The following is a 12,775-nucleotide window of genomic DNA, read 5'->3' as shown; positions in this document are numbered from 1 at the left end:
AGCGAGACTATAGGGCTTTAAACAAAGTTTAACTAACTGTGGCGATTTGGTGCTGTGCCCGTGCGCTTTTAGGTCAATGCGCAAGCGCATTGACCTAAAATGCGCGTGCACAGCATCAAATCGTCAGCCATCTGTTGCCCAGCTTGGTGCCGCTCCACCCCCTGCGGCATCAAAGGCTTTCATGGCCGGCCGGCCGTGCTTTCAGTTTCAGGAGAGCTGCATTGTTTTCACGGCCGGCCTCCGGCCGTGACTCGCATTTCTCCTTCCTTCCAGCGCTGCCTTTTACTTGTTTGCTTGTTTATGTTGTCGGTGATACTTTCAAAAGCGTTTTGTAAAAAAATAAACATTATTTGTTTTGTAAGGCTTTCTTGTTTTTTTGTTACATTGTAATGTGAGCGTTGTGTTTGCAACGTGTTTTTAAAAAGCGTTGTTTCCCATTGATCACCATATCCGTGAAGCTGCATTCACTCTCCTCCCGCCCCTCTCCAATCCCCATCTATTCTCCCACCCTGTGCCTGATCCACACGCATTGTGTATGTCTTTTCTTGCACCGGGCTGACAGTTTAAATGCCAATGCTTTCTCGCTGTCTCTGCCACTCTCTCCCTCCCACCCACATCCATCCCTGTTTACAGTATTAACTCCATGTACTCTTTACTCTCGCTGCGGCTCTCTGTCTCTGCTTCTCATCATGTCTCCTACCCTCCCCTTCATCTCTGGCTGACAGTAAACTCCATCGCAGGGCGCTCTCGCTCACTCTCTCTATACCTCTCCCTCACACCCTCCTCCTCCACACGTCTCTCCCCCCTCCCCCAATCCATCTCCGGCTCAGTTTAAGTGCCCATTTACTCACACAAACGACACCCAAAGTGCTGGTGCCTTCCCCATGCATACCAAGCGGCCATAATTATCTGCGCTATTACAACGAACACTGAAGGAATTCATAATGGAGGGGGGTGGGGGGGGAGGGGATCATGGGCCAACTTTGATTAAACTGCTCCAGGTGGGGTATTATCAACTAGTCTTAGTCCAGACTTTTGGTCTGCAACTTTTTGCATCTTTTTGGGTTTAACATCTCTTTTCAGTTTACAGATTGAGGGGTAGCTAATCCAGTGAGCGTTGCTCTGATATTATTTCCCACGGAATCGCGGTGTTCGTCAAGTCCACTTTAAAAATGCTGCCTGACCCCCGTTTCCTCCCTCTATCTCAGTGTCAGTGTTGCTGCTGCTTCTTTCTTTTTTCCAGCCTGTGCTGCTTCTTTCGTTTTCCTTCTTTCCGCTCACCTTCCCATTGTCTGTGTTAATTCTTCACCCCACCACTCACTCTGCCATTATATGTGCTGCCCCCACCCAAATCAAACAACCACTTGTTTTTTATACTAGCTGGTGCGCCTTATGTTTAAAAAAGATAAAAGCCATTGTTATTTGTAATATCAATACATCTAAGTCACGTAAATACAAAACATGTTGCATTACAAATGCTATAGGTGTCACATTTGCGAAAGTTATAACTATTGGCATTGTAAATGACAAAGCTATTAATTTAGATATTTTAAAAAACAACACATAAATGAAAAAAAAGTCATTTATAAGACCAATAGCTCAAACTTTCCTAATGCGAGACCTATTGCATTTCCAATGCTTGTTTTTGTAGGCAAATGTTTGCAAGATAAGGTATTCCACAGGAAATTGTCACGGACAATGGTCTGCAATTTGTTTCAGAGAAAATAGCTGAGCTCCTGAAATCTCATAACATACGTCATTGTAAAACTGCCCAGGGAAAACGGTTTAGTTAAGATATTTAATACTAGGAGAATGTTTACAGTTGGTCACTGAGAATGCATTACAATGGAAGGATGAGGAGCATGTTGTGGAATTACAGTCCCACACCACATTTGGCAACTGGTGAATCTCCCTCCATGCTCCGTCGAGGTAGAAAACCTGCAACAATAGCTTATCCTGTATGGATGAGAGGTGGAATGGACAAGGGCTACGATGCGAGAGACGTAGTATAAAAAGTACGTGAGAAGCAGTTTGATTATTGCCACAGTCAAATTGAAGGGAAGTCCCCATAAGTTCATGAAGGGGGCAGTATGTGCGTGTGGTAAGTGTATTTACTAATGATATAATGGTGTGTTTCTTTTTATGTAATATCACTTTATGGAATAGTTGTGTACCGAGATTCGCGGTCTCATGATAGGTATTCTAGAATATAAGACTCTTTTGGGTCTTTATATGCCTGGTTGCTGTCTTTCTCTGTCGTGGGTTCAATAGCTGGAATTAAAGCATTCCTTAATGCTTGAAAACTACTACTTGTTTCCTCGTGTTATTTCTTCAGCCCCACTACAGTGCGTCTGAAGTTGGGAACTATGGTAAGGAAGGAAGATTCTACATTTTCAAATGCCAAGAAAATAGAGGAAGTTCTTGGTAACACGGTCATTCGTGAGGGCAGTGAGACGTGAAACATTGGGAGACTAGTTTCTTGCAGTACAGAAAAAAATCCAGAAGAAATGATAATGTAAATTCTTTTTTAGACGAGAAAACTGTCAGGATTTACTCTCACGGACTGTAATTTATCTGTATTGCATTGTGCCATCATTACATCAAAATGTGTTATTTCTAAACATCTCTTTGGGTTACACGTCTAGTATAGAGAACAAACTAGTTATGCAAGCAAGTTACGTTTATTTCAATGGGGGAAAGATGTGTTATATTCTTATGTTAGGGCAGCTTTAATGACAGAATGTCCATAATAATTCCATGTGGAATGTAGAGCTCGAGGGGAATCAGTTGATGCTGTCGCACTGTGGGATTCAGCTGTATGTGACTTGCCTTGTCGCAATAAATTATATTTAATCAACATATTTCGTGGATGAATTCCTTCACTATGTGCTAGTGCAGCTATCCCATTTGCACCAGGCACTGCTCCTCCCCTTGATCTGCTCCTCTGCTCACCAAAGTGCTCTCCTTGGTCTATTCAGGTTTAGGCTTTGTCTCACAGAAAAGGTACATATGCTGCAGCAATACAAGGGTCCATGTGTTTGGAAGTTAAGCAGTGAATAACGCTCCCCATTTGTTCTCGCTTCGGTACGTTTTTGGAGATTACTAACATCTTTTCAATATATAAAAACAAGTTTGACCCGCTCGTAACAATCCTTCCCATGAACATTGAGACGTGGATTAATAACTTTACTGCAGTGTTATTGTAATATGCGTTGAATTAATCTAGAAGTTTAGCTATGTTTATGCTCTTTAATAGGCTTTAAATTGACTTTGTATCTTTGAATATTTTAAATTTTTACTCTTTGTTGTACTAAATATATTCCTACCAATGTTAGTAATGATCGATTAATTATTCATTACAGATTATAATAGTATTAACTTTATTTCGACCGCATTATTTTTAATGTGTTTCAGGGAACAAAGAAAACAATTCCAGGCGCTAGTAGAGATGAAGTTTAACGAATGGCTGATTAAAACTGGTAACAGGCAGCAACTGGATAGTCTTGTACCGCCAGCTACAGGTTCCAAGCAGGTAGCAGGATAGACTGCAATATTTTTTAAGTAAGAAATGGATAACCACTGACAGTGGCTAAAGGCAAGCTTCATAATTCGGTTTTCTGTCATTTTATTCTAACTGTGTATAGTATTAAATGTTCGTACAGGGACATCATTTAGGGCCACCTGTTAGCAGTCTGTTGAAATATTGACAGCCCTTTAAGGATTAATTTTGGATGCTCCTAGTGAGTGTCATTTTTTTTAAAAAAGTGTACACCTGTCGTAAAAAATAAGAACAAAAATAGAGTTTACTGAAATCAGAAATAGAAGTAATTTACAGAGAAGCCTTGTCAAGCATGTTGCTTTTTTTGTTATTTTTACCTCTTTTTCCAGTTTCACTGCAAGAAAGTATAACTAGGATTACACCCTCCACATCAAAGCCTGCTCTATTTTTCTGCAGTTTTATTTAGTACGAACTTGACACCATGGTATATGTACTTCGTTAATGTACAAAAGGTCGCATTTGTATACGGGGAGATTACGTGATTTTCCCAAAATCAAAGAATATTGAGCTGAGGCGAACCCGGTTCTCTAGATCCAAAGTCGGCAGCTCTGCCCGCAATGTCACACCCTCTACTCTTTTCTTAGTGGTACCCACTTGAACATTAATTTCCTGTGCTGTGGGACCCCCCTATTGAATCCTTTGCGCTAATCATGAGGTATTGCATTGATTTTCACCTTCCGATTAGTTACTCGGGGAAGCAAAAGCATCTTTCCTCACAATGGCATTTACCTTTTTAAATCAGACCATTATCATTTCAGTGTCAGAAGGGTAAAATATTGTGTGACCTTATCCAGGAGCGGCACCTCCATTAGAGTAGAGGTGCATCTCCCCACTAGCAATAATGCCCCCAGAAAAGCCCCAGAGATGAAAAATAAAATCGTAATAAAGTTAATTTATTACCATTTTATTTTTCACCAATTCGTCCTGAACCGAGTATCAGGACCGGGTTAATACTGCAGCAGGGAAGATTGGTGGGCTGTGTACTGAAGTTTAAAGTGCGCATGCCTCTGTAGCTAGTGTCTTGTGACAGCCAGCCAGACATGCGCCTTTTAAACCTCTCTAACCCAGCTGTTTCAGACAGCTGAGTTAGAGTAATATATATATTACCAAACGTTCTCCTCCAAAAGAGCAGAGCAGAGGACACAGCGGGGTATGAATGGTTGCTTTATTCAGAAAACTGGACAGCATGGCCCGTTTCGGCTGTGCGCCTTTTTCAAATGCCACAGTTAGATGCTGAGTCACCTGACAAGTCTTTTAAATAAGCTCCACCTTTCCCAATGGTGAAGGGCTCACCTGCGCCGTTTGAGCCTGCAAAACGTAACAGCAGCCAAATGTCAAGACTGCATGCCCCATAATGCAGCGTGTTGGTTCATACGGCGTTGCAGGAGGTGAACTTAGCGATAATACTGACAATAAAACAAACTTGGGTCCCCAACTTCCTGCTAACCCAATTCACAGGTCCCAAGGCTGAAGGCGTAAGGACAGTGCCAGCGCCTATCCGAGCAATCCTGGACCGCCGATTGGCAGCAGCATCTCGATCCCCTGTAGTGTAGGCGGCGGGTCGCAATCATCCAATCCCTCGGCAAGTCAAAAGTTACAGTTGCTCATGTTCTTCCGACCGCAAAACGGAAGGATCCTCTGTTGCGCACCATGAGCTGCAAGCTGCATATATCACCAAATGTGCGCATGTCTCTTTAGCCGCTGTCTTGTGACAGCCAGCCAGACAAGCACATTTTAAACCTCTCTAACCCAGCTGTCTTAGACAGCTGAGTTAGATATATATCAGTCCCAGACCCTTTCCCCCTTAACTTCTTTGCAACCAGCCCTCTGAGTGGTCAATGCCCTTTTGGACCCAGCTCCCGCATTCAAGGCACCCCGCCTCGCTTCTGACTCTCTCTCTTTCTCCCTCACCCCATCCCCTTCACTCTCTCTGTGTGACCATTCACTTGCTACCACTGTTCTGCACCTCTAATTTACTCTGTGCCTGTTTCGTCTGCTTTTGCCAGTTTTTTTTAATTTGCTCTGTGCCTCTGTTTATCTGCTTTTGCTCGTTTTTCTGTGTGACCTTTGTCACTATCTTTCCTCTGCCTCTCCTTTATGCCCCTGTTTTGCCTGCTTTTGGTAGTTTTCATCTTTTGGCTTTATGGTTCTTTTTGCCCTTTTTGTCTTGACACTCGCTTTGTGCAGCTGTTCATGCCCTGTCACGTTCTGCCACTGTGCCCCATCCTGCACTCACTTCCTGCCCTCTCTACTCACCCACCTCCCCCTTACCTGCTCCTCGAGATCGTAAGGCAAGAATTCTAACTCTGACCCATAGGAGGAATTGCCTTCATCTTCACGGGACGCCTCTGCATAATCCGAACAGACTAGTTGGAAGTACTGAATTGCAAAATCACCCTTAGTGGAACCCAGGTCTACTTCTTCAATTTCTTCCCTACCACCCCCATCCCCCTCTCCCGACCCTAAGGCAACTTCACCAACTGCATTGTAGGCTTCGCCACCCCATTAGTCATCAACTCCAGCACATGCATCCTCCTGGTAGGCCTCAATTTCCATCTAGAACACCAGACCAACCCCTACTCAGTTGCACTCCTAGACAACCTTAGGTTAACCCAACACATCTCAGATCCTACTCATGCCACTGAACACATCCTACACCCAGTTTTCATATTCTTCAATAGCATCACAGGAAACACACCCATGTCCTTCACCTAGACAGACCTCGCCATAGTCCTTTTCACAGTACCCATCCATCCTCTCAGAAGAAACACCATGACTGCCCCAGCGCGCAAACATTGGTTAATTTAGCTGAGGTGGATTAGGTTTCCGCCCTCCATAATCCAATTGGAGCCCATGAGCCAGCTAGCATGCAACTTCAACAATGTTAACAAATTAATCACTGCCTGCATGGATACCCTGGCCCCCCTGCAAACAAAGCCATGAAACAAAAACAAGATCATATGCCCGCTGGCACACAGAAGATCTCAGAACGACTAAAAGACACTTCAAACAACTAGAACTGAGGTGGAGAAAAAGCCAGAGGGAAGTGGGAAAATAAACATTCAAGTCCGCCTTTATGTTATTAAGGATTTCACCACACCCTTAGCAGCCACTAGCATCATCATCCCAACTCAACACTGTGCGATGATCTATCTGAACTTTTCTGCAGCAAGATCACAACAATATACAGCAACTTTGTCCCACAACCAAACCCCTTGAACTTTGCCAGAAGTCTCCTGGTGGTGGACAAAGACAACAAAATAACCACATGGGGATACTATAGGTGCGGAAGAAACCACTGCAATCATGAAGACCATACACTCTGGGGCCCCATCAAACCTTTCCATATCCAGCCAAGGTCATGGAGAAAGCTGTTAACAGATGCCTCTGCTTCCACCATGCCAACACCCAGCCTCTCAACGCCAAGCATTCAGGCTTCCACCAAACCACAGTCCTGAGACCGCCCTCATCACAGCAAAAGATGACATCTGGATGTTCCTCGACACCCTCATCCTTCTAGACCTCTCCACAGCCTTCGACGACATCTCCCATCCCATTATGATCAAATGACGCCATGACTTGGACATTCAAGGATTCAACATCCATTGGATCAGCACGTTTTTCAGCAGAATAACCCATGCCGTCAACATGCATCATACTCCTCAGTAATCCAGAAACTCATTTGCGGAGGCCTCCTTGCTCAGCCTGACCCTCTTTAACATATACATGACTCTGCGGGCAGATGTCATCGGGCTCACAACATCAACCTCCTCACCTGCACAGACAACACACAACTGATTCTATGCCTCAGGCTGAACACGTACTAGACGGAAGTGGTGATTTTTCTGGAGGGATCGCTCATTGTGGGACTCCACTTGGTGGCCGACAGATCTTGGACCCGCTCCCATCCCCATAGCAGAAGCAAGAAACCTTTGGATCGTTCTAGACCGCAAACTGGACATGTCCGCTCAAGTCAATGTATTTACATCTTCCTGTTTCAACCCCCCGAAGATGTTGAAGGAGATCTTCAAGTAGTTACTGAACAACATCAGGAAAATGGTCATCCAATCCCTCATCACCAGCAGACTCATCTATGGGAACACCCTATTTGCAGGAATAACCAGGCAATTCACAAAAAGACTCCAGACCATTCAGAACGCAGCAACCAGATTAGTGGTCAGTATTCCACACCTGGCCTATACCACACCTTACCTAAGGGAATTCCACTAGCTCTAATACAGAAGGGTACCCATTTCATCCACATACACTTCGCACTTCACAGCACAAACAACTCCACTCTGCCGGACTCCCACTAGCACTAATCCCACTCCTACACAAAAGCAGATCAGGAGGTCTTGCCTTTTCATAAATTGCTCATAAAGATTGGAACGAGCTCCTGCAGCACATTAGAGCCGTCTCCTCATAACTTGAATTCCACAAGAAGCGGATGACCTGGCTCTTTAAGTATGCCTTTCTGAGGCTAGCCTCACACATCTGCTAGAGCGACAGGATACCCCTCACAGGAGATAAAGTGCAAAAAAATACATGTAACATAACAGCCTTTAGAAGTCTCACACCACACGCTCATCACCAGGCTACACAGAGTGGGACTACAAGGACTAGCACTAAAATGGATAGCGTCCTTCCTCTCTGGAAGAAGGCAATGAATCAGGCTTATCCCATTCACATCAGAACTCAAGGACATCATCTGCGGATTCCCACAGGGATCAACACTTAGCTCCAACTTTCCAATATGTACATGACTTCTCTGGCTATCATCAGTTCCCATGGAATCATCATCAACATCTCCTACACTGAAAACACCTAGCTCATTTTTTCCCTCTCAGACGACACCGTCACCACCACGACAACAGTGTGGCTAGTTCGATGGACGATAACTGCTTCAAGCTCAACACCCACAAAACTGAACTGATGATCTTCAGGAATAAGAGCTCACCTTGTGACTCCACCTGGTGCCCCCCCCCCCAAATTCGAACTGACTACACTATTACCTAGGCCTCATCTTGGGCACCAACCACACCATAAACTACCAGGTCAACGTCATCACCTCCGAATGCTTCCATATGTTACGTAAAACCTTCAGGTGGCTCCCACTGGAAACCAGATGTATCATCTTCACGTAGGTCCGAATCACAAGCAGATTGGGCTACAGCAATGCATTCTACGTATCACAACCCATTTTCTTCACAGACTTCAAACCATCCAAAACACTGCTACCAGACTCGTCCTCAACCTCCTGCGCCACACCCACACCATTCCCAGAGAGCTCCACTGGTTCCCCATCCAAAACCTCATCCAGTTCAAACCTCTCACACGCATTCAAGTCACTACACAACACAGGACCCGCATACATCAATCACCGGCTTCCTTTCCACCAACCCACTAGACAACTTTGCACAGCATCACTCTCACCTGCACACACCCCGCATCCACAGAAGCAGAACAGGAGGTTGATCATTCGCCTGCCAAGTTGCCAACTCCTGGAATGACAAACTCCAACACATCAGGGCCTCCTCCATCTCCTCACTTCTTGAATTCCTGGCTTTCCAGTTATTTTTCTTGTTCTTCCGCGACCATTGCTGTACTCAGGCGCAACCTCACCACACACCTATTCTGACATACTCAGCACCTGGATACCCTCACACGTGACCAGCAACGCTCTACAAATCCACATTACATTACATCGCAAAGGTTTGAATTGGTCATTTTCACTTATTTTCTTTTTGAATTGTAGAAAAAGGTCATTATGTTCAGTAACATGACAAAAATCTTTCACAAACCTTTTTAAGGAAGGGTGAGAAGAAATAGGGCCTCTGTAGCTTCATAGTGGAGTGGTGTGGCTCACTGGTTAGAGGCGGCAGACCCGGGAGCAGAAGTCAGCCCGGGACCAGGGTTCAATTCCCGACGCGGCAGGGTCGTGGACCAGGGTCAGCGGACTCGACAATTCTCGCCTCGGTGCCTACTCTAACCTGGGGTCCCACTCGGCAACTCTGGGCATTAGCTTGCCTAATCTCCACAACGGCCCCATCAACGCCGGGGATGCCTGGCTCCACCTTGGGGACTCCCAGTAGGGACCATCCCACAGGGAAAGCCAGGACGGGTTCCCCAGCGGTATAACGCGCCGGGACGCCCCTTTGCTGGGGCAGCTGTGCGCTTTACAAGTATACGACATTTAACATTTAACATAGTCTGCAACGTAAAAGGATGGAAAACTATGGATTTTTGTATAACAGTGCTCCAGTATCCCGCTGGTTGTTAGGAAAGTTCAGTGATTAAGTATCCCCTAGAGAAGAACTAGGATTACAGGTAAATAATAATTCCTTCTTTGGAACCATATTCAAGGGGGTTTGCTTTTCTTCACTGCTTCGAAGAGCCTTTGATGATGATGTCTGCAACCCTGAGTTAAGCCCTACACTTAACTCTAAATGTCAGTTTTAGGTCTCCTGCCTGTTTGTCACAACTGTTTTTTTATCCTAAAATATGTCCCAATATACATTGTCTAAAGATACAATCCGTTGGGTAACATGTCCTCTTGACTAAATAGAAACCCACACGCTCCAAATATTCTGCCTCATTGTAAATGTTCTTATCCAGTATTATGGGTGTCTTTCATAGATTCACATGCCTGAATCATTCCCCGTCGTCGAGATGGGAGTCCCCGGTACATAGAAAAGTAATGTCCTATAGACATACATAGAGAAAAGTAGGCCTAAGGGCCTTGCCTTAGTAGCCTATCCATGTCCTTTTGTAAAAAGGACCAAATTCCTGAAGGTAGCCAATCAGCTACCACCTCCCTCTAGAACCTTCCTGCCAGGAGCCTCAGTCTCTCAGATTTTCTACCGCACGTTGTGCTAGGGAGTCTCCACCTGAGTTCTCCTCAGGTTTCTTGGATTTATCTCTTTTCTTCATAAAGTTTGGATATTTTCTTCAACAAACAACAATGGCTGATCAGCAGAAGAAAGGTCTGTTCAGAGCCTGTTCATCTTGTGGTAAGAAGAGACTGCACGTCGATGACAAGCATGAAACTTGCCTCTACTGTCTTTACCCTGACCATTCTCCTAAAGAATGTAGGATTTGTAGAACATTCTCTACTAAGACTCTTAAAGACAGAGAAGGGAGACTGCTCCTCTGGTTGAACAGACTTAAAACCAGAGAGGATGATGTCCTGTCCTCAGAGGGCAGTGAAATGGCTTCAGTTTCATCAAAACTGTAATTGAAGAGGCCAAGGGATGCTTCCCCTAGCCCTACAAACGTTCCTCCTAAAAAGACTGCCACAAAGTCTTCAGAGGTAAAATCTGTCAAGTCTGTGAAGGATGTTTCCACCTTCAGAAAGCCGACGCAGTCATCGTCGACGAGTTCGTCGACGTTTTCTTCAAGAAAAACCACATATGTCTCTACATCGACGACGACGGTGTTGACGACAATGGTGTCGTCAGCCTTTTCATCGACGACGACGACCACTCAATCGTCGACGGCGGGTAAGCCACTGTCATCGATTGTAATTATAAAACAGCAATCGAAGTTGATCAAGGTTCCGTCGACGTCATCGTCGACGACGACGACCGCGTCGACGGCGAGGCAAAAACCGTCGACGCCTACACCGTCGACGCCATCGACATCTGGAGCACCGTCGACGAAGACATAGACGGTAAAAACATCGTCGACGAGTACACCGTCGACGACGAAATCACCGTCGACGACGAAATCACAGTCAACGACGAAGGCACCGTCGACGAGCACACCGTCGACGACGAAGGCACCGTCGACTGGACCGTCGACGCTGAAAACACAGTCGACGACAACACCGCCGACGAAGGAACCGTCGACTACCTCATCGTCGACTATTGAAAAACTATCGATGTCAGCGCCGTCGACGACAACATCGTCGACGCCATAGAAAAAATCTGAATTAATACCATCAAAAAAGATCACTAAAAACCCTATTACGCCACAATTGACATCTCCAAGTAGGGTACAAAGATTACCCCCCTCTTGTCTGCTACAAGATGATGAATCAGAAGATGACCAAATCGATCAGGCTACTAGTCCATCGGATCTAATTGTAAAATGCCAGAGCACAGATGAGGATGGAGATGACGTCATTTTTACGGAAGAAACTGTTCATACTCAAGTACAGACTCAAGTAACTCCTATGATCTGCCTTCCAGCAGCTATAGTCACCGATCTACAATTCTTGATCGAGGACTACGAGAAACGATTCCCTGAATCACCAGCGGCCCCTACTACGGAGAAATCTCCAGCATCATCCAGACCGCAACCATCTCCAAAGACAAGACCACCACCTTTGGATATTCCTCAAGAGAGGGAAACGATTCATCACATCCAATCTTCTGAGGAAGAGGGCGATGAACCAGAGGAAGGGGAGGTTAGAGACGACCTGTCACAGAACAGAGACGATGAAGACTATGTCGCTCATTCTCCAGCCACACCTGAACCAAATACTTCGGACTCTCCGCCAGTGGATATTGGCGGATTCCATAATTTGATAGAGAGAGCAGCCACTAGGTTCCACATGACCATGGAATCACATGAAACGGACTGTTTCTTATACGATTTTAAGGATCCTATTAAAAAGACGGCTAGATCAATTCCCATAATAGATCACATTTGGGAACAAGGTCAGCAACTAATGCGAACACCTGCATCGGTTTCAATAGTGGTACCTAGACTGGATAAGAAGTATAAGGCACCAACAACAGCACCTACCTGCCTTAATGCACATCCCAAGCCGGATTCGGTAGTCACCCAAGCCGCACAAAAGATTTCCAGAAATCCGTCCTCTCCACTGTCAGCACCACCAGACAAGGAGGGCAGGAAATTGGATGGCATCGGCAAACGTTTTTCTACAACATCGGCTATGACTATCAAAGTAGCCAACGCCATTGCGCTACTAGGCAGATATAACAGACAATTGTGGGAAGACATTGTCCCGTACCTAGCGGATATACCTGAAGAATTAAAGGATGAGGTTCAATCGCTCCTTAAGGAAGGTCAAATGTCAGCATCAGAAATCATCGACTCTGCTGTGGATGTCGCAATGACAGGCTTTAGACAGCTGGCAGGTGCAGCAGTTTTGCGCAGACAAGGATGGCTCAAAGCGACATCCTTCCGGCAGGAGGTTCAAACTAAAGTCTTGGACATGCCCTATGACGGACAACACCTATTTGGCGACAA

At 45.3% G+C, this 12,775-nt stretch overlaps 1 protein-coding gene across 3 annotated transcripts in view; it reads left to right on the top strand.

Moving 5' to 3' along the window:
- The window catches only part of TBCCD1 (TBCC domain containing 1), a 186,138-nt gene that overhangs the window by 150,593 nt on the left and 22,770 nt on the right, over window positions 1–12,775 (top strand). The window contains exon 7 of one of the 3 annotated variants that reach the window (XR_013608679.1): window positions 3,415–3,595. Coding sequence is in view for 2 of the 3 variants with exons in the window: in XM_078680478.1 (XP_078536604.1) it covers window positions 3,415–3,544 (130 nt within the window). In the remaining variant the exon portion in view is untranslated. The remainder of the gene's footprint in view (window positions 1–3,414; window positions 3,596–12,775) is intronic. The other 2 variants (XM_078680477.1, XM_078680478.1) reach the window with 2 other exon arrangements.

Source organism: Lissotriton helveticus, chromosome 3_1 (genome assembly GCF_964261635.1).
Source record: "Lissotriton helveticus chromosome 3_1, aLisHel1.1, whole genome shotgun sequence".
NCBI lineage: Eukaryota > Metazoa > Chordata > Amphibia > Caudata > Salamandridae > Lissotriton > Lissotriton helveticus.
This window is presented reverse-complemented; position numbering and strand designations above follow the sequence as displayed.